At 44.2% G+C, this 22,342-nt stretch overlaps 2 protein-coding genes across 4 annotated transcripts in view; one reads left to right on the forward strand and one right to left on the reverse strand.

Annotated features, from left to right (window-relative positions):
* The first annotated feature begins 12,399 nt into the window (after positions 1-12,399).
* On the forward strand, positions 12,400-15,262 carry COMMD9 (COMM domain containing 9). Its single transcript, XM_030452307.1, has 6 exons — positions 12,400-12,558; positions 12,657-12,782; positions 13,118-13,257; positions 13,618-13,652; positions 13,916-14,019; positions 14,683-15,262. Exons 1-6 carry the CDS (start codon positions 12,508-12,510, stop codon positions 14,821-14,823), a joined length of 597 nt encoding a protein of 198 aa, XP_030308167.1. The 5' UTR covers positions 12,400-12,507; the 3' UTR covers positions 14,824-15,262.
* A 3,369-nt stretch (positions 15,263-18,631) lies between these two features.
* LDLRAD3 (low density lipoprotein receptor class A domain containing 3) overlaps positions 18,632-22,342 on the reverse strand; it is a 35,956-nt gene continuing 32,245 nt past the window's right edge. For 2 of the 3 annotated variants that reach the window (XM_030452306.1, XM_030452305.1), the window contains exons 5-6: positions 21,259-21,604; positions 18,632-19,699 (exon numbers count right to left, since the gene is read on the reverse strand). In XM_030452306.1, the coding sequence (XP_030308166.1) occupies positions 19,456-19,699; positions 21,259-21,604 (590 nt within the window). In that variant the 3' untranslated portion in view covers positions 18,632-19,455. Of the gene's footprint in view, positions 19,703-21,258; positions 21,605-22,342 lie in introns of all 3 variants that reach the window. The other variant, XM_030452304.1, reaches the window with a different exon arrangement.

Consider the following 22,342-nt stretch of genomic DNA (forward strand, 5'->3'; position numbering starts at 1 on the left):
TGGCACTAATGACTCTTGAAGTGACCCTGTAGATTCTAGCAAGGAGTGTGGGGCAGAAAGCTGGAGATAAGCTGGGAGCTGTGACCTCCTGTCTGAGCACTGAGTCTTCAGTGACATTGTGCAAATTATTTCACAATGCTGTTCACCTCTTAGGGCTATAGTGAGAAAATTCCATGTATCAGTGATGCTATTAAGCTTTAAAAACTCCTGAAAAAAGAAGTCCTTTAGTTGTCTTTTAATATACACGTTTTATAGTTCCAAGTTTGGGAAGGGGAAAGGAGGGAAACACCTCCAAGTTGGGTTGAGAGTACACTATTCTATATATTTTACAAGTCTGGCACAAATGATACTGAGGAAACAAGATGTAATTCCACTGGTAAAAATGCATCTTTACTGCATCTGCAAAAAATAATTCAAATTACAGCTATTCATTGGGAAGAAGGATTCTCAGAAGCTGTAACACTAAAAGACTAAAAAGCAAATTGGATGAAGAAGATAAACTGGGTTATAAAAATGACACAACCCTCACTCCATGGGGAGCTTGACCTGACTCTCTGCTGTTGAAATAATTTGAAAAAGGCAACTGGACTGATTGCTGTTTGAATCACACAGTGATACCAGCCTGAGAGCCCAGGAGAACCTCAGTATGGGCCGTTAGAGTGAGGAAAGGCCCAAAAGCAGCACTGCAAGCTTCTCTGGTGTGTGCACTGCCTTCTTGTTACAGCCTGCTCCATGGGGCTCACTTTCAGGTCAGTTAGCATCTGTAGGCTGTGAAAATAAAAAAATTACCACAGCAGCTAATTTTGGCAAGGTAGCCAGCAGCTCAGTTTCCAGCTGCAGGGAGGTCTGACATCTCATGTATCAGCTATCTGCTGGCAGCACCTTTGGGTTATGTTGTCTCTCAAAGCTGCACACCCAAAAGAGTGTGCACGTGCATCTTCCTTAGGGCAAAGCACATTAATCACTAGGTGTTAGGTGATGCTTTTTGGTGAACGTATGCCACATCACACTCATTACAGAATGTTTCAAAAGTGCCTTTCTTTTATTTACCCCTTACTTGCTTGTGAGTCATCTTTTGGTTTTCAGTCTGTCTGTTGTTTTTTTTTCACTTCCTACACCTCAGTTGCTGCCCATGCTGTGCTCTGTAGTACAGAGGCTCTGCAAAATGGTAAAAGCCACTGACAGGACTGAGAAAAACTTTCTCTCTTTAGTGAGAAAAAACATTCTTTTCCCCTTAAAATACTTAAATGTAGCCAGCACCACCAGTTTGATGTGGCTCTCAGCACCAGCTGCAGTCAACAAGTTGGTGTGGATGGTGCAGAAGGATAAGTTCACCTCAGAGCTGACTGCAGCAGTGTAGTCAGGGGCCAAGTGAAATCATCTGATGCACCTGAAGTGATCACAGTGGCTCTGCCAACATTTTAATTCAGAAAGAGTTGGGAGAGACTTGAAGCCTCCCAGCCAACCATCCCCCAGCTGGGGGGCTGATGACCAGACATTCCTTTGCCACTGATTTGGCACAGTGACTGACAGCTTACCCACACCTCCCAGGGGTCACCCTGCCTTCTTTGATGAAGGGAGAAATAACAGAATACAGCCAGGTGCCATGCTCTCAATTTACAGGTTTACAGCTCAGTGCTTATTTACTTGTCTGCTCCCGACTCTCACTGTACAGGCCAGGTTGTTTCTTCCAGATATAGAACTGCTGAGGTTGAGCCAAAATGGAAGATGTCTTTAGCAGTTAAAGGATCTTGGTTTTTCTGTCCAGACATTGCCAGCTACCCAGGAAGGATACAGGATGCTAAGAGGTGCAAACTCTGCATCAATCTCCTGCACAAGATAAGTTGTTGAAAGCAATAGGGGTTGTGCACTCATGGAATTCAGCTTGTGATTTTCAGAATAAACGTATTTAACTAGAGAATCACATATGCACATGTTTACATTTTTTACAAGCAGTACTGTATGGTCACCAAATAGCTGGGTGTAGAGACACACTCTCCTCCAGAGAGATAACGTGGGTGTTTTAACACCAGCCATGGAATCTGTGTCTAGATTTTCATGTTTGTGTGGAAGAGAGTCATATCCTAAGTGTGCCAACGTGAAGCTGGGCAAAACTGATACATCACCAGTTCTCAGAATTTTTCTAGGTCTTTCAGTTTTTTGACTTTTTTCCGAAATGTTCTGCAGACAGTGCTCCTCTGACTTACCCTTCTGCTAGGCAAGACTGGAATTTCAGCCATTCACAAGAGAAATTCAAGATTGTATCTGTGTGTGTATGTAGTGCCAGCTCAATAGAACAGACACAGGGCCAACATTTGGGCTTTGCAACCAGAACACTTCAACAAATAAACCAACCTACCCCTTCTCCTTCCTTCTCCATTTCTTCCCCAACACTTCCACACCTTCCTGAAACACATGAAATCAAACCAGCAGAAACATTCTCAGTGAACTGTTAGATCCACATGTACAATGCCTTGGTGTCCTTTCTCACGTTCTCCTTTTCCAATAGGAATGCATCTGCACTTAGGTTGTGATATTCAGGCCTAGGTATGGGATTCTGGAGGTAAGAGGTGAAAGCAACTGTGGCTTCATGTTCTGTGACAGACCTGTTTTCACCACCAATGAGCAACCTGTTTAAAAATTAGCAGTTCCACCAGTGGGAGATGCTTGCTCAGCCTAGCTGTACAATTGCTACAAACAACAGAAAGGAGGGAACCTGTCTGATTGCATAAATCTCAGCTCAGGCAGGCTAACAAGACCCCAACTCTCTTGCATCTGGTTACTAGGCAATGTAACATTAATTGTCAGAATGGGTCCCTTTAACTCAATTTTCTGGCTCTAACAGTAGCCCAAAGAACAAGCCTGGAATGGACCACAGGAACAGGAAAAACATAGACAAATATTACTTCTCTTAGTCACCTCCACCACTATTTTTACCTGTATTACCTAAGTTGAAGCTAGCAAGATATGATTCCTGTACTTCAATCACTCCTTCTTTACAATTACAGATGCATTTGAATTTACTTTCACATCTATGTTTTCCAAAGCCTGCAAAGGCCAGATGTCCTGCTGGGGAAACCTCCAAGGCACAAGGATAGCACACATTTCTGGGAGAAGGCAAAGAGCAATAACTGGGTTAACATGAGTTAAGCTATGCTGCTGCCAGATCTGTAGGCACAGCATGAGCTGCAAAAGAAACAAGACCTAACAAGCTAGATTCTGATTCTGTGTTTTCCCCTTCTCCACACACAGCGGTCAAAAATTAACCAAAAAAACAGTCTTTCTTTGTTATAAATATGCAAGTTTAAGCAATGCAATCTTCTGTGACCTCCATTACCCTTGAGATTTACATTTTGCTGACAGAAAGGTATTTTCTTCATCTGATGAGAGCTGCAGCGTGCAGCAGTGCTCAGTATTTACAGGACACAGATTGCCTGCTCTCACCTTCTTGCACGAGTCTGGCAGCAGGGAAAAGAGGGCAGAAGGAACCAGGATTAGCAGCTGACCCTGGAAGATGTCCATTGTCGTTTCTGTGATGCATTATTACCACTAAAATGAGCTTTCAGTGTTTACTGTACACAGAGAGATTGGTATGCAAGAAGATGGGCTGCCTGAACACACAAACAAAGGGAAGAGGCCAGGGTCCAAGTCTGACTGAACAATAGGCTGGGGAGAATGTGAGCCTCCTCTGTAGCTGGACTTCCCTCCAGGAAACCCAACTTCTAATAAAATCCTCCTGTATCCTGTGCCCTAGTCTGGGGATGCTGACTCAGTTCCAGCTAATGATGTAAATTTTATTTGCAGAAGGAGGTGATTGCAGGCTGCTGAATGCAACCAAGAAGCATTCTGGAAGAAACGGGCAGGAGAGCTGGCCTCAGCATATTGAGAGAGGTCCCTCTGGTCAAGTCTCCAAAAAGAGGAATACTTCTTCCTGGCCATGCATTGGATGTAAAAACATCCAAACTCTTCTGTCTCCTCATCTTGAAAAATGGGGATGATCATCCAAACACAGTGATGCTCTTTACTCCAACAGAAGATTTTTAGACTCTGAGGCACCCACTTCAAGGTGCCTGGGGTTTGAACTGCACAGTATTTGAGGGTTATCTATCTGGATTAGTGAGTTTTCTGAATACGAAGCTTCTCTTCAACTTAAGAAAAATACTTCTTTCATTAAGAAAACTTTTCTTTCCTTATTGAATCAAATCTGAATCTATGGTGATGTTAAAGGAGTTCTTAAGGAAAAAAGTTCTGGTAAGAACTGTTGAAAATGCAGTATATTTCTAAGTAACTAATTAACATCCCACTTTCTCCAGTTTTTAACATTATCAGTGTTAAGTCCTTACCTTAGCTAGTATCTGTCCTGGTTTGAGCTAAGACAGAACCAATTTTCTTTCTAGTAATTATAATTCTTGGTTAAGTCTCATGGGTAACTGCACTTTCTGAAATTAACAGCATGATTTGAGTCAGTGTCTGCTCTTCAGACTGATAAGTCTTGATGTTTATAGTTACTGCTGGAGAATGGGCTGGAGAACCAAGGTCACAGCTGGTTCTGCTAAACACCTTATGCTCTAGAAACAAAAGGGAGTGAAGTGGTCACACCTGCAGCCCTTCTGTGGGGAGAGGCGGACCAGACAGGTGACCCAAGTTAACCAAAGTATCCATCCCATATGTGCCATAAATCTGAGGGATCAGGAGGGTCAATCTCTCTCTATCCCTGCGTGGTGTCCAGGGACACCTCCATCAGTTTGTCTGCCTTTGAACCCCATCCATGCATTCTGGAATCCAGTTCCTCTCTGCTGCTGACTCCAGGAGGCCACTCCTGGACTTTCCCATGGCCTGCACTGTGCCCTTGTGCTGATGTTACTGTTACTGGGTTTTGCTAATGATGGTTTGGGGTTTCTTGGGGTTTTTTTGTTTGGTTTTGCTTTTGTTTTTTCTAAAGGGGTGGGGGCTGCCATAGTGATTTTGTATATATTTGTGAATATTTGTATATATTTGTATATATTTCATTCTTTTCCTTTTCATTGTTATTATTTTCATTAAAGCTCTATAGTTTAGTTTCCAACCCATAAGTTTCTCTCATCCCCTTTCTGGGGAGGGAGAGGGGCATATGTCAGTCATTTAATTGCCAGCCGAGCATTAAACCTTGACACTTTCCTTTTAGAAATGCAGACAGAAAAAATATCAAAGATGCTTTTAGTACTGTAGAAACCATTTTTCTTTAGGACTCCTGCCCCTACCTCACTTTACCGAGTCAGAGAATTTCCAGGCTATATTTCCCAATGAAATGTACCTGGGAGGATCCTGAGTACTTATCACACTGAATGGTGTCATAAAAGGAGAGGCAAGTGCTATTGCAGATCCAATGGGGGTTGAAATATGCTGATTTTTACCCAGAACATGGGATTCTTTATGCAATTCCTCCACCCACCTCTATGGTTACATGGTAATCCTGGGTGCTGATTCAGCTGAAACTTCCAACCTAGAAGCCCTGAATTTTCAGAGGCAATTGAAGTGTTTACTGGTCAATTGTGAAATATTTTACAAGCGCTAGAATAAATTAATATAGTTCCCTCATGGTTATCAGCACAGTTACAGCAATGATGTGGCATCTGCAGTGATACTGTGTATGTACTAAATCACTAATGACCATCACCTATGGAGAAGCAAAAATTGCACTCAGTCTGCTTTATAAGTGGGGAAGATGCAAGAAAATGGTGGGATCCTGATTTTCAGTAGATCCTCTCAGCTCCTCTTAAAAATCAGGTAAAGTTACATCTGCATGGTAAGGCCAAGAAGACCAAGAATCTGCAGAGCAGATGCTCTACACACACAGCAAATCCATGCTATGCACATTCCTGTCTGATTTGGGTTTTTCATTTCCAACCACAGTCACTTGAGTCCCCCGGATTAAATGCCTGCTGGGGTCTGAACATGTCAGGTGCATTTCTGGAGAACATTTTCCAGTTTAATTTCACTCAACAGACTCTAGTCCCTGTGCTCCAAAACCATCCCCCGATGGAAAATGAAACGCAGACAACAGAGACAACTGGGAGATTTACATCAAAGATGTGAACCTAAACACAGCAGCAGTATTGCTGGCAGGACTGCTGGAGTGGTTATACCTTCTCTCACATTTACCTTACTTTAGTACACATCACAACCAAAAGGCATAAGAGACTGACACGTGGTTCTGCTGTTTCCAGACTGGTATTTGAGGTCCTGCTTTTAGGCATATATAGTATATGTATATATATAAGTAATTATACTTGCCTAAACTATAACAGTTTGTATCTGAAGCCTTGAGAATTCATTCTAGACACTCTGATCCAGAATAGCTGTTGACACTAAGCCATCTGAGTATCAAAAACCTGTGTTTGTGTTGATTTAAGCATTATCTTTACTAGTGGAAGTAATTTTCCTTTAAAGCAGTGCTTGTGCTCCATGTTCTTTGTTTCACTGTGTACTACAGCTGTACAATGTTCCAGCACTGTACCTTAACAAGATACCCCAACAGGAGGATTCAGCAATACTCCCATGCAGCACTGGCATGAAGTTTTACAGGCAAAAGCAGAGCTTTTAGGGCTTTTTTTAGGGCTTGGTTAGCAGCCCTGCATTAACATTGCCTTTTGTAATCACAGGTTGTTAGGGTGAGTGGATACACTGAAACAATGAAGTCTGCAGCCTTCCTGTTCCATGCATAAATTCCCTTCCTGATCTGACACAAATCCTCAGCAAACACACAGCTGGCAGAGGAATATTTGAGCAATAATCGTGTCAGCAGTTGCTTCCCTGAGCTGGCCTTACCCAGGTAGTGGTTCTTCTGCCAGTGCACTCTGTCACAGTGAGGATGAATTGCCTGGGTAAAATTAATTCCATTTGGCAAGTTGCTGCCCAGGGATTGACATTAATGTAGCAGTTACCTCTCTCAAGGATTCACAGAACTGACACAGCAATGAAATAAGAAACATCAAGGAATGACTTCCTAGTGTTGATGAAAGACTCATAGTAATTGGGTTTATCCTTCAACTAAGGTGATTTTATAACCATGTCAGAAAAAGGTGGTTTTTACAGTGAAACACTGCAGACCCTGGTTTAAACAACAGCTATCAAAACAAAACTAATTTTAGATTCAGACACATTTTGACACAGATCACACTGTGACACTCCTCAGTAGCCCTTTGATTCATTCTCTGCTTCCATGAGGCACTAAGCATCAGTTGATGCTGGCCTCTGGCACTGTACAATAGTGCCATTGTGGGAACAAGGAATGAAGTTGTATTGTTTGCCAGATGTACCAGTCAGAAGAAAACAAAAAAACAAGTGCCCAAATGCTTAGGTGCTCTTCTTAGCATGACAAAACATTCAGATAACACATCAAACTACAGATCTTGGGTGCAAGGATGCCCTGAGAGGCTGGGTTTTTTTTCATGCTCCATTCTGCAGTTTACAAGGGGAAAATACCCATATTACCATAGCCTGTAAAATGTTCTGAAAAAAACCAAAAAAATACCCCTACATGTCTCTCAATAACAGACTTGACAAATGGACCACTTGGTGAATAAGGAAAGGGCTGCATGGTCTCACTCAGAGTTGTGGCCAAGAGCTCAATGTCCAAGTGGAGACCAGTGAGGAGTGGTGTCCCTCAAGGGTCCATATTAGGATGAAAATTATTTACCATCTTTGTCAGCAGCATGGACAGTGGGACTCAGTGCACCCTCAGAGTGTTCCTGGATGATACCAAGCTCTTGTGAGTCCCCATCTGCAGTACTGTGTCCAGTTCTGGAGCCCCCAGCACAGGGAGGACGTGGAGCTGCTGAAGCAAGCCCAGAGCAGGGCTTTGAAGATGATCAGAGGGCTGGAGCACCTCTCTTGTGAGGACAGAAGGTTGGGGTTGTTCAGCCTGGAGAAGAGAAGGCTCCAGGGAGATCTTATTGCAACTGCTCCATACTTAAGGGGGCCTACAGAAAAGATGGGGAGAGGCTCTTTATCAGGAAGTGATAGGACAAGTGGGAATGCTTTTAAACTGGAGAAGAGTAGATTTAGATTACATATTGAGAAGAAATTTTTTAGTGTGAGGGTAGTGTTACCCTAAAACAGGTCACCCAGGGAGGCTGTTCCCTCACTGGCAGTGTTCAAGGCTTTGAGTAACCTGTGCTAGTGGGACACATCCCTACCCATGGCAGGGGGCTTGGAACTAGTTGATCTTTAAGGTCTCTTCCAATCCAAACCATTCTATGATTTTCTGTTAAACGTGCTGCATTTACTATGTAATGGATGATATGCATTGGAGATGAAGACTCCTTCAGTGCATCTTGCACAACTCACCAAATGAGCTTTCCTTAAGAGAAGAGGAATTTATTTGCACTATCATGTGTTATTCTCACCCCATTGGCAAAAGGCCAGCAGGGAGCTGGCTGGATCCAATTGGTTTGTGGCATAGTAGCTCACATAATGTGAAGTTGTAATGTCATGGTATGGCTTCTGCATAAAACTGAACAGCTCTCACTGCAAGCAATGTGCTCTTAGTTTATGATAGTCATAAGAAAACTGAATTACTCCCCCTTTAAAAAGGAATAAATCTATATGAGTGATGGCCACCTCAGGGCAGCTTGTGTAGTGCTGACAGCCATAGGATTCCTCACCAGAACGTTTATTCCCTGTCAGCATGGGCACACACATGCACACACACAGGCTGTAGACACAGCTGTCACAACAGCTTCAAGACCCTGGATGACACTTCTTGCCCCTGAGTACTTTGGGACAGGAATTTCCATGACAGAACAGAGGTCCACAGCACTTGTCCTTCACACAGCCCAGTCACTAATATCAGATATTCCACAGAACTCTGCAGAAAACAGTGAAGTAGAGCCTGCCAACAGAAAGCTGCTTCCAAAGCTCATGTCCTGAAACTATAGAGGCACAAACACAGCTGCATTTGTCTGCTGTTTCTAAAAGGGCAGGGATGAAGCATTTAATCTTCATTTATGTAGATATGAAATATCCCTCTGGTGATTTACTGACACCTGAGGAACTGAGCAGTACAGCAGCAGATAAATACTGAAAAATCGCTTATGTCTTTAAAAGCCCCTTAATTTAAATAGTCCATGCTAGTAATATAGGGAAGGACATTTTAAAAGCATTTCTCTTGACACTTACCCTTATTATGCCTTGGTAATTTAAGCATGTGATTGTGATGAGGTAGAGCTTTAGCTGAAAAAAGATGAATGCAATTTATATTCCAGTTTCTCAGTTTTCAAGATTCTGCTCTTCTGTTTTAAGGCATTACTAGAGGGTTTTCTGACTGTATGGGTTATACCTCATCTTTTCTGAGTTTTAAGCCACCCAAAACATTCAGAGAAAGAAACTGCTTTTTGATTGTTTTCTGCTGAAACTATATGTGTGATTAGGGCATTATTGAAATAAATTGAGGCTTTATGGTAATATTAGTGTTTCTTAGTACTTAAACCTGGACTTCTTTGGACTAGCTAGCCATAATAGCACAGAATGAAAAGACAATCCTAGCCAGTAAGGCAGAAATAAGTCCTTCATGACTGTCATTTAAAGCAAATAAAAGGCAGCAACTGCAGTAAAAGGGACCTGGATTACTCCAGGCTTTCCTTGATAATGAGATGTTAATCTTTTCCTTATTAAGGTATAATTTAAATTAACAGTGACTGTTCTCTCACCTGTTCTCATACAGAATGATCTGATCTGTATAGTTTTGGGTCCCAGTCACAACTTCACGGTTGTCCTTACCTCCCAACTCTTTAAGCAGCCTGATCTGCAGGACCAGGGACATGGGGTGAATGTGAACATGCAATTTCTTGAAGTAAATAAGCACCTGAGCCCAGCCTGATCTCACTCAGCATGCTTCACACATCTAGCTGCCTTTCCCACAGATGCAAGCTGACCACCAGCAGGTCTAGGTTATGGCTGAACACTGGCTCTTTGGCATGTATTGTGTGATTTTGGGCAAATTTAAAGTGATTCACATTCCAGAAGCCAGCAGCTCCGCAGGCTCCATACTGAGACTCTGTGCCTTGCTTGGGAGAGCATCCCACTGGTTTGTTGGTAAGAGTTCTCTTACCTGCAGGCAGCGTTCCCCGGAGGAGGATGAGCACCAGAAGCGGCTTCTTGCTGGGAGACCCCTGGCACCCAGTGGTCAAAGCCAGGAAGTACAGAGGGCAGAGATCCAGCGGGGTTTCAGCTGCGGAAAAGTGGAAGGGAAGCAAGAGACCTGAGCAACTAAAAATGGTTAAGCAGAGGTTACAGGTTGTGTCACAGAGACCTTGGGATGTGTCTGCACCCGAGTACAGTGGGCTGTGGTGTAGCAAGACTTTGTAATGAGTACAGAATATTGTACCAATGAAATTTCTCTACAGCAGTTTGGTAGCATCACTGCACTCTCAGGGTTCATCCTGGATGTTCCACTCAGGTCTGAAGCCCAGAGGTCACCGAGGTGGCCTGGAGCCTCATCCATGCACAGAAAATGCTCTCACTTGATCCTGCCACCCAAACCCAGCATCATGCCAGCTCTCCCAGGAAGTCCTCCTCATGAACAGGACCTCACACAGCAGACTCCCAGCCCTGCTGTGGATGCTGCCTGCACTGGGTTAGATAAGCTGGTGACACAGTGCTGGAGAAAGCAGCAGAAACACATGGCACCTCTCCAAACAAATCAATCATACTAATTAATTTCAAGAGGCACAAAGTATTTCTCCCAGAGCCTAGTTTCCTGTTCTTAATGAAAAATCATGGAAAACAAATTCTCTGCCCTTGCATTCTTCTGCTCTTTAAAGGCTTCTCACAGCATTGCAGGGGGAAATCAGTTCCTGTGCAAGAGGAAGCCCTTTCCTCTGCCAAGCTTGTAAAGCCCAATGCAAACAGCATTTAAATATCTGCATTTCCTACCACATATTATTCAATTTACAAGACACAAACATAAGTGAGAATAGGGAAAGATCATGGATTACTGATGCCCAGATGTGCTGGGAATTACACACAGCAAAGAGAAGGCAATTTTTCTCTCTCTCTCTCAAAAAAGAGGACTTACTGAAATCCCTTACGAAGCAGAAGATCCACACAGTTTGCTATGATAGCAGTCCAGATCATTTCAGAAGTTCCATGATCATTTTTTTGCCTTCAGTTCCCGCTGGCTGAAAAGAGACCATTTACAACCCAATTCAGCATTGGGATTTACATTGACAGCAAAACAGCAGATCATAGAATCATAGAATTGTCTGGGTTGGAAGGGACCTCTGAGATCATCAAGTCCAACCCTTGATCCACTCCCGCCGCAGCTCCCAGACCATGGCACTGAGTGCCACATCCAGTCTCTTTTTAAATATCTCCAGGGATAGAGAATCCACTACTTCCCTGGGCAGCCCATTCCAATGTCTGATCACACTCCCAGCAGTGCTGTGTCCTCGCAGTCCTTTCTACCCCTATGGGAAGTGCTGGGTGCCACCCCCTTATCAGCTGCCTTATTAGACCACTAGGAGAAGATAGGGCAGCTCCTCACAGCCCTTTATATCCCTCTCAGCGGTGCTGGGTGCCGTTCCCTTATCAGCTGATGATTGGTCTCACCTGAGACCACCAGCAGCGGGGTGTGCCGCTCCTCCCAGCCCTTTATAGCCCTCTCGGCAGTGCTGGGTGCTGCCTCCGTATTAGTTGCCTTACCAGACCACCAGCAGAAGGTCGTGCCTCCTTGTGTGATCAGGAGGGCAAGGGCAGATGTCAGGGCTTACTCCAGCCCCTGCTGTTTTATATTACAAAGGAATTGCCGAGGCACAGCAGGATCTGGTCAGGGCCTTTGTAACAGCCCTGGGGAGTTACAGGGATGAGAGGGAAATGAGAGGGCTTGGGCTGACAGCTCGGTCACCATTGATCTCCTGAGCAGAGAACAAAGGAGACGCTGTGCCCCCAGGGCAGAGCTCAGCGGGAACTGAGAGCTGGAGGGAGACGGAGAACACTGACTCAAGGAATTGCTGCAGAACTGAGACCAATCCTGAACGTGCACCTTGATTTAAAAGGCCAATGTAATGTGCTCTGAGCAGGAGTGCAACCGAGACACTGAGAAATGACCAGAAAGAGCAACACGGCCGGCTCCTGACGATTGATAAACGGATAAATGTGCCATAACTTTCTGAATGGGGTGTGCTAGCTTAGTGGGTTAGCACCTGGCAGCCCTTTCTGTGCAGAACTGGAGAAATAGCTCAGCTCTGTGCCTGGGTCGGGTCGCTACACAGCAGGAAAACGCACCCCGATTCGGGGGTCCCGCTGCACGGCACGGCTCTGACCGCCCGGCTCAGCACTCCCGGGTGTGCCAAGCACCACCGGGGGCCGACCCTCCCCTGGGGCTCCGGGCGGTGCTGGAGTCCTCGGTCCCTCCCGCGGCAGCACCGCAGCCTCCGCCCCCGGCCCCGCCCGCACCCCCTGGCCGCTCCAAGATGGCGGCGGCGCGGTGCGAGAGGCCCCGCCAGCGGCTCGGGTGACAGCGCCAAGATGGCGGCGGTGCGGGACGGGGAGTTCGCCGCCCTCCACAGCCTGCTGAAGGTAAACGGGACGGGGACAGCCGGGAGACGGGGACAGCTGGGGGACGCGGACCGTCCCTCCCGAGCCGCGTCTGATCGCCCCTCGCTGTCCCCCGGCAGGCTCCCTCGAAGGAGGCGGTGCGGCAGCTGTGCCGGGAGTGTTTCTCCAGCCAGCCCGGAGACCTCGGCCCCCTGACGCTGCGCCTCTGCCCCGGCCTCGCCGCCGGCCCCGAGGAAGCGGAGAAGGTAGGGCCGTGCGGGAGGGGCTCTGCGCGGTGCTTCCCGGAGCGAAGGGACGGGACCTGCCCGGGGCCTTCCTCTGCGGGACGGAGGGAGGGAAGGAGAGGGGCCGCGGGACTCGGGGAGGGTGTGCGGGGACACGGGGCACCGAGGGACCGGGCCGTGGGTCGGGGAGAGTCCCCGGTGCGGCCCGGGGAGGATTTAAAGGGAAACGTGTGAGGTGGCCGTGGCTGAGGATGCCGGGCGGTCCTTGGAGTGTTCGCCCCCTTCCACACAATGTCTCTCCCTGTGTCCTATTCAACTCAGGGACGCAGTCCCTTTCCTCCCTTCCTTTCCCGCAGCTGGGAGCAGCTCTGCACAGCCTCACCAGGCACGTTGTGTACCGTGGCTTCACAAGGGCAGAAGATATCCTTGCTCTCTTTCCAGAAAACTTCCACCAAAATCTGAAAAACCTTCTGACCAAGATAATCTTGGAGAATATGTGAGTGCACCCCACCTGCCCTTTGCTTCCAGCCTGTGTATCGTGATTGATATATGGGTATCAGGCACAGAAGTTCCTATTCTTGTTTCCATGAATTTTTTGTGTGCTTTGGGCATCATCCCCCGGACTGGGATGAGCTGCTTGAACACAGTCTGACTTCTGAGTGCAGTGCCAAACAGAACACAGCCATGAGCCATGGCCACAGTGGGTTTTCCCAAGACTTTTGGAACGGGTGCAAGCCTCATGCACATAATGCAAAGCCCCATTTATCCTCACAACTCCTTCTGAGTGCTTTCTCTACCTTTTTCTTTTTTCCAAAGCACTGTTGATACCGTTTTTCTCTTCTCTACCTTTTCACAGCTCTGCTTGGAGAAATGAAGCACAAGCAAGTCAGAGTAAGTAGCAGTGCACATCTTGATGCACTACACTTTTCCTGAGGTCATTTGAGCTTAGAGCTTAGAATAAGGCATCATAACCTCTTTTTGCAACGTGGCTTATTGCAGAGTAAAAATGCTGTGAAACCACATAGTACCAGTGGAGCTGTACAGTTCCTAGAGCTAGAAGTGGACAGTAGGTAGATGGTGGTAGCCACAGGCTGTAGGGTGTGGGGTCACCCTGTACTGCCAGGCCCAACAGACACATTGTTTTCATCTCCCAGTCTCCCTGCCTCGCCTGGTTGACATGGACTGGAGGGTGGATATCAAGACATCTTCAGACAGCATAAGCAAAATAGCAGTCCCTACTTGCCTTCTTCAGTTACAGGTAATGTCAATAGCTGTAAAGGATATGGGCTCAAAATAATGAAGTCCAACACCTGACTCACCAGTGGTGGTACAAAACAGTTCAGATGTGTATCTGGCGCTTGCTGTTTGCTCCTAGTCACCATTGTTCTCTACAGAAAGAAGATATTGTCCTTTAATTTTAAGCCACACATTAACATGTTTCAGTGATGAAATTTTAGTTGAGAAATTACTTTTGATTACAAATAACTTCATTCACTGGCCACAGCTATCACTTGAACATAACTAAACTTACTGTCTTTATTCTGCAGAGCTCTGGGTGCCCCCAGCCAGTAAAAATGGGATGGGTGGGTTTCAGAGAGGAACAAAATCTCTGTGTGTGGGATGGGGTTAAATATCCTGTGCCGTATCTGCTGAGATGCTCTTGGCTATGTCTTTCTGCCACAAGTCACTTCTGAATGTCTCCAGACTTCTGGCAGTACATGCTGACTTCCCCTCTGTCTGTGGGAGCTCACCTCACTGTGAGGCACACAGCTCAGAAAATGGGCCATGGCACTCCAGGATGGAGTTGGATACCAAATTGAAACCATTTTTCTTTATCTGTTAAAAACTGACCTTTGTAATGGTACTGGAAATGATGTGAATGAGCATTTCATTCAGCTAACATCTGCATTCCCATTTTCAGATCCAGGAAGATGTTGCCTTATGTGGAAACAGCCCTGTTGTTTCTGCACTGACTGTGGAACTGAGCAAAGAAACCCTGGACACAATGTTAGAAGGGCTGGGAAGGATCAGGGACCAACTCTCTGCTGTTGCAAACAAATGAATACTCAAGGGTAGAAGTTCCAGCAGCAAGGAATGAAGTACTCACTACTTAACAGCTCTCAGAAGTTGCAGCCTAGTGTAACATTTTTTTCTTTTTTTACAAAATAAAATTTTTCCCAGTCTGGATGTGAGTTTTCAGCTGACTGCTTCTCACCCCTACCCAAGGCACCCCCTTTCCCTGTGGCTCTGTGCTCTCAGCAGCAGTGTTTGTGATCCCTGTGCCCCACTCTCCTCCTGGGTCCTGCAGATGCTGCTCCTTGTGATCCAGGGCAGGGATCAAATGCCCTTGGAGGCCAGGAAGAAACATTCCTGAAAACTGCTCCTATCCTAGCCTGGCTCTTCAGGAAGGCCACAGAAATGCTTGCCTCAGCAAGATGAGCTGAAATAAGTCCCTCCTATGACAGGGAGAAATCATGAATTAAAGCAATTTTCGTTTGTATGAATATGGATACATATATATATGAGTATTACTTTTATATACACATGTTCATGTGGGTTTCCAGTGTCACTTCCTTTTAAAAACATGTTTTAAACCCATAAAGATTTAGCAAAACTTAACATTGAACATGAAGGTGGAAGAAATAAATCTAAAACATCTGAGACCATCAGACAGGAGACATTCTCACTTCTGAACAGTATTGAAACACTAGCTTTATTCAGGAATACAGAATAAACTTGTGAAGATTTCCAGTTTACAAAAGTTGGAAAAAAGATTGGGTTTCAACAAACAACCTCCCTTAAAGCTCTTACATCATGTGTTCATTTTAGGTTGACAAAATCCATCAAATCAGAAAAAAAGTCCAAATAAAGGCCACAGTCAGTCCTCTACTGGGACACATTCAGGCATAACCCAGCATGGTATTAGAATTCTTTCTGCTGCCACCTATTGTAGTCCACAGGTTCAATATAGCCTTGTATTAAAAAATACTTCAGATCTAGTGTGACCTGCAAGCAGAGCACCCCATTTTATTTCCAGGCATTATATGTAAAGTAGCTTCAGACAAGCAACAGTTAAAAACAGACTTGTTATCTGATGATCATGTTAAAAAAAAACATTAAATTCTCTCTTGATTTATACAGTTTTAAATACTCATTAAAAATTAAATTCAGTATCAGTGTTCCTCTGCTTTTCATTATTAATAGTTTTTCTTATCTATTAAAACCATTTGTCTTTGCTAAGATGTCTAAAAAGTCAAGAGCACAAGATTAATAAGCTGTAGCATAAATTAAAACGAAGGTAATCATCTTTCCTCCACCCAGCTCCTAAATCTATCACAAGGGCCCTACTACCTGTATCAAAGCAGTGTAAATAAAACTGATTTGACTTAAAAGGAGAGGAAGAATGAATGCAGTTATTTAAAAACTGCAGTGCAGTGATGCCATGTAAGTCAGAAAACTATTCACAGGCTCTCTTTTACATGCTTAGCTGCCAGTTTTCATTAGCACAATACCAGAGAGGAAACTGCAATTACAAGGAATTCCTTACAAGGAATCTCAGATTATTATTGAGCAGGTTTACTAATGGCCTCATTTTAAATACACAGCACTCAGATTCTGCAAAGGTTATAGACACTCAAAACTCCTGAAGTTTATTTATTGGTTTACTTATTTTTCAAAACCCTACATCTTATTTCCAACAGGCTAATCCACATTCCTTCCTTTACTTCAAGCAGTCACTTCTTCAAATTATTTTGCTGGAATAAAAATCATTAATACTGGTGCTAAGGAGGAGTATTCATTACAGTGGTCACCATTCAATAGAGATGTGGAATCAGAATTTGGCTCTGGAAGAAAACTTAAATCAGCTTTACTTTTGTAAGAATAAACAAAGGCTCTTGGAGGATTAACTTCAAACTAAAAGGTTAAGAGTAATTGCAACCAACAGAACAATTCCAATTCTACCAGCTACTGAAGAGAAACCCTACCACATAGTATTTCATTACCATTTAACTTCAGCCTTACAAGCTGCAGGCTTTTTCAGTGAAATATTAAATTTCAGTGTGGTTGCTGCTACCAGCCTTCACCAAAGATTTCACTGAATAATGCAGAATAATGCTGGTTTAACACTATTAGAAGTGAGATGTTGCAACCAATTAATGTGTGATACTGCAGCAGTTCACAAAGAAATGAACTATGAAATCTGTTCTACAACCCAGAAAACTGGAGTAAGAAACCCCCCCTCCCCTTTAGCACACCTGTGAGGAACATGATACTGAACTTCTGGACTTTGCAGAGTTCAGTGGTCCCCATAAGTGACAATAAAGAGGAAGACAAGACTTGTTTCCTTTTTGGATGTCTAGATAATCATATTTATCAATACCCTGAAATGTAGTTAACAGCCTCCCAAGTCCCAATTCAATCAGAAAGGCACAATCTCCTTTTGTAATGTGTTCTCAAAAACTAAGATTCCTATACAAAGATAAATACACCCTTAGCTGGAAGGGAAAATGTCACACCATTTTTTTTTTTTTTTTTTTTTTTTGTAAAGTTGGTACGGATTATCTTAATGCAAAAGTTACTTGAATATATACAACCTGAAAGAGTATCTTTTTTTTTAGTATATATATATATATATATATATGTACATACTGGACAGTGATGGAAGGCTGAAGGCAGAAGAAGGAGCTTTTCCTACTTCTTCACAATACAAGGCAATGCTTTTTAGATGCCAAAGGCAAACAATATTTGATTTGCACACACTGTGGTATCACAGAACACACATGGGAAAATGTAGTCCCTTGTGGAAGCCCTGCATGATGTATCCATGCCAGCTAAGTCACACTGGACACAATTTCCTTTCATGATGAGATGTGCTGCTGAATCCATGTGACCCCTGCCTCCAACATACCAGGAGAGCAGACTCCAGAGTTGGGAAAAAAAAACAGAAACAAAAAACCCAACAACCAACCAACCAAACAAAAAAAATCAGGTACTGATACTGTACTTGAGTCACTCAGACTTACTCTCAAGCTTACACAGCCTTGGGTTCTCAGCATCTAACATTAGGTGAAATAAATTACCTTAGAAAGATGGGGAAGAAGAAAGCAGAAGGTGTGGGCAGTCAGCTTTCTTTCTCCATTGCCATTAAACAGCAAAGTCTGCTTACTGACACTGCTCATTACATGGAAGAAAGAGTGAGAAATGTGTTTGAGAGACAGATACAAGTAATTTTTCAAGGCCACTTTTCCTCTGGACAAGAGGAAGGCACTGCATTGGTTTCTGTACCCTGAGCACAAGCACTGCAGTGGCATTTAAACTCACAGCTCACCTTCTCTCTTACCACTCTGAACACCTTTATCTCCAAGATGCTTTCACAGGGGTGATTCAACACCGTGCACTGAAACTTCACAGGAGCCCATCCCAAGAGTTAGGACAAAGCAGACAAATAATTCTGGTTTTCTGCAGAAGTGAGAATTTCAACCAAATGAACATAAATAATGGCGAACTCCGTAAAAAACAGTGAGAAGTGAAACTTTGGCATTTTAGACTTCTACTGGTGCAGCAGAACTAAACCTATGCAATGCACCACTTACATACAAACAGACAGGACTTAATTAACCTGTGTATCCATCCATGTACAGAAACATGTGGAGGACAGGGCTAACAAGCCCAGCTCCTTTTAGTACATAACCTGCTTTGTTATTTTACCAATAGAACAAACTGATCATTGACCCTACAGCTTTCCATGGGGAATGTTCATCTTAGGCTGGTTTTGAAGTTCCAAGACTTAGCTGAAACAGTTTGGAGGCTTTTTTGTTGTTGATTTTTTAATTGTTTTGTTGTTTGGTTGTGTTTTGGTTTTGTGGGACTTTTGTTGTTGTTGTTTTTTAAAAAGGAACACCTGGAGTTATGGTGTTTTGCCATGCCTGAAAAGAAGTCTTGTGCTGGTTTGTTGGGGAGCTTCTGTACTCAGCCTTAAAATCTGTCAGATAAGACAACCTTTGTGGTATTCCTGAGAAAAACCATGCACACTTGGCCCAGATATTGGCATCTGGGAAAAAACTTTTGCTTGCTTACTAAAAGAGTTGTATCCTCACAAGCTTAAACTCTGAAAATTATGTTAACGGTGAGAATGTACCAGATTGTGAAAAGAAGGGTCAAATAGGACATTTTCTGGAATTTGTTCACTGCCAAGAGGGATGGTAGTGGGCACCAGACATCCAAGAGGAAGACTGCCACTCGTGTTTCAGTGACGACAGCAGGCAGGGAGCAGGAACAGCTCAGAGAGTAACAGGATGGGAGGCAGTCTGAGAACAAGAGTCCTTCCAGTACACTGTTGGTCAACAACGTCTGTATATATTATATGTGCACATATATACATCCATATACAGTAAAACAATCCAGGAAACAAGTCACATCTCTTCTTTGACACTGCACTGATGTTCCTCTTGCTACTCTGAACCAGAACTTGCTCACGGTAATACTGTGGAGAGCTGATGTGACTCTAGGTTTAGCTCTCACAGCTCTGTCTTTGGTGATCCCACAATGGTTAATTCAAATATTAACTTGGTGTGGATTCAAAGCAAGCTGTCATTTAATCCTGTGTTCTCCTGCCATCTATAGGCCCAGGCAGACTCATCCATCCAGCCTTGCAGATGAAATGCCCTCCTGCCCAGCTGAAGCTCAGGAGCAGTCACACTTCTCTTTCAGCAGTCTGGCTGCCCAGAGAACTGCTCTCAGCTGCTGTCCTCTCCAGAAGAGTTCTGTGGCCATCCAAGCTGTAAGAGCTGTCTCTGGTACAGCTGCTGGCCCCTGCCACAGGGGCTTCTCTGGTGAGCAAGGTTCCTGCTGGAGGTTGGTAAGGTGGAAGGTCTGGCTGATCAGGGGATTCAGATTCAGAGCAATAAGGTGGTGGAGGAAGGTCAAACCAAGGTGGTCTGCTGGAAGATACAGAGCATATTAGGAGGCTATAGAAAACAGTGGTACAGAAGAATGTACAAAGTTTACCAATTATGAAAAAAAAACCCCAACAAACTGTATTTCATAGCTTTTCCATGATGATACATATATGATGTATATCAGGAGATCTCAGACATGCCTACATTATTCAGATCATTCCCAAACATCCATACCACCACTGGGCACCAAAGTTTCTGGTCAAGATGCAAACCAGCTAATTACATCCAGTTTAACACTCTAACCCCAATTTTCATGGGAATGCACTTCCAACAAAGCTTGGCTTATGCTAAAGGCAGCTGCAAGAGGTAAGGACGTTTCCTGTGTAACATTTACACAACCAGAGAAAGTGATTTAAAAGCAATAAGGTAAATAATGGATGCACACCTATGGATAATGATAAGAACACAAGAAAGCTCTGAGGAAACCTCCATGAAGTGTCAGAGATTATTGGCTTATGGTCTACAAATAAATAGCAAATGGAATTCCCCACATGACAAAACTCTTTCTGTCTTGATATCACATGCAAAGAAACTGGTAAGTAAGTATAGAGTACTGGGTTCAGGAAAACTGGTTTTGGTTCTCCCTGTAAACAAGAGACTGCAGGGTTGAACAGATTGATTATGGGTTCTGAGAATTAGCTCTGCAATTGCTGACAGTTTGTATCACCCAGGTGAGAAGTTATCACAATCTGGACAGCCACTCATTAGTTGTCCTTACTAATAAAAAGCTGTCACTCCTAGAAATGTCAGCATTAAGACTGGAGACCTGCAGCCAAATGCAGAAGTTAGATCCCACAGCTGCTAAAAAATACCACCAGGGTTACAGTAACAATCTGAATCATTCAAGCCCCTACCATGCCCTTTGTATGTGCAGAGCACATCAGTCCAGGGCTTTTGATGAAGACAGACTTTACAGACAGGGGTTAAAATGGAGGTTAACTACCTTCAAATAAATCAGTGTCATAACTACAAAATCATCTAATCCAAACTATGCTCACCCCCAATGTTTCAAGGCCCTTTCAGATATTTAAAATCAGAACAGAGCTTTCCATTTCAGAGACCTGTTCTTTTCTTCTATTGCTAAATGGAAAACGGTGCAATTTTTTATGCAAGGCTTGAAGACCTCTTACCTTTATATACTTACCAAATATGACCAGGGTAATTCATTTTGAAATGCTACAACCTAGCTCCAAATGCAATTTTCACATCTTGACTGCAGACTGACACAGAATATCAATAGCAGACAAGTGACACATTTCTTTGCACTCTCCTGCCATCCCCAAAACCTCTGCTGCTAACAACACATGCTATAAAAGCATGACTTAGGCTTACCTTTAATCCCTTTCATACTAGTAAAGTGCTCTGAAGGCTATGACTTTTTCATATGCAGCAGCTCAGATTTGCCTGAATTTGTCCCTATGTCCAGAACAGCAGAGCTGTACTTGTGCCAAGAGCAGTGATGAGGATGGATGGGGAGCAGAGCCACAAACCAGCACAGAGCTGCAGCCAGCCAGCCCCAGGGTCACTGCTGCACATACCTCTGCTCCAGCACAGCCTCTGAGTAGGATGGTGGAGAGTCCATGTCCCCCGAGCTGTGGTAGGGGTGGTTGGCCATGTACTGGATGCCATTGTTGACGTTGTAGGTGACACTGCAGTGGTGAGGGTGGTCGAGGACCACCAGTCGGGAGAGGAGGACGGGGTGGTGCAGCCTGTGCACTGGCAGGGTGATGAGGTTGTTGCGTTTCCTTTGGTGGTGCAGGACTAAGGCAAAGAAGGCCACCACCAGGACAAAGATGACAGAGCTCCCAACAATAGCATAGGTGATGCTGGGGTAGTAAAGCAGCTGGTTCTCTGAGGTGATGTAATCCTGCCCGCTGCCTGCCTCTGCAAGGCAAAAGGAAAGGGGAGACTGAGATTTGTTTCAAAATAAAACTGCTCTAAACCTCTGCCGTGTTTCCTGCTAGTGGGTGATGTAAGCAAGTTCTCCTTTTTTCTCTGGGTTGTGGAAAATTAGCTCATTATAAAGCATAACCATCCAAATCATGGACTGGCTGCCTATCAACCCATCCTTACCCACTGATAAATTACTAGGGAGACACAGACTGAGGAGGAGGGAAATACACACCATACATTAGTAGGAAGCACGAGTGCTATCATGGGACTCTGTCCCACATCCCTACCTATCAGTCCTAACTTTTTGTTTCCAGAGGTGGGACACCTGACCTGAAGCCTAAACACAGTATCTCAGCAGTACCCAGGGATTTAAAAGGCTTGATCTTTACTTTTAATGATGTTTTGCTGTGCAGTCAAGGTTCACTTGGAGTTTAAAAAAAAAAGGCATAAACCACATCCTGTGCTCCACAGATCTAAAAGTTTAAAGTAAATATGGGAGAAAACACTAATAGGTGCTCAGTAAAGGGTGGCTACTTGGATATTTGTCATCAGAAGACATCCTGCTGGGAAAAATTCAAAAGAAAGTGCATTGGAACAGCAAAAACAGTGAGGTAAACCTCAAAGATGTGATACCAGTAAGATATGGGAAAGTCTAAAAGCAAAGAGTGAAGTGAAAGAAGTGAGTAGTAAAAACAAAACAAAGGCCCCAAGCCAAACAAAAACCACCAG

Source organism: Calypte anna, chromosome 5A, assembly GCF_003957555.1.
Source record: "Calypte anna isolate BGI_N300 chromosome 5A, bCalAnn1_v1.p, whole genome shotgun sequence".
NCBI classification, from domain to species: domain Eukaryota; kingdom Metazoa; phylum Chordata; class Aves; order Apodiformes; family Trochilidae; genus Calypte; species Calypte anna.

What these genes read in the sequence shown, in the direction of transcription:
- COMMD9 (XM_030452307.1), top strand. Translation starts at nt 12,508, where the DNA reads ATGGCGGCGGTGCGGGACGGGGAGTTCGCCGCCCTCCACAGCCTGCTG. An exon ending in AAGATAATCTTGGAGAATAT is followed by an intron (nt 13,258 to 13,617) that starts GTGAGTGCACCC and finishes ACCTTTTCACAG; the next exon opens with CTCTGCTTGGAGAAATGAAG. An exon ending in TGAAGCACAAGCAAGTCAGA is followed by an intron (nt 13,653 to 13,915) that starts GTAAGTAGCAGT and finishes TTCATCTCCCAG; the next exon opens with TCTCCCTGCCTCGCCTGGTT.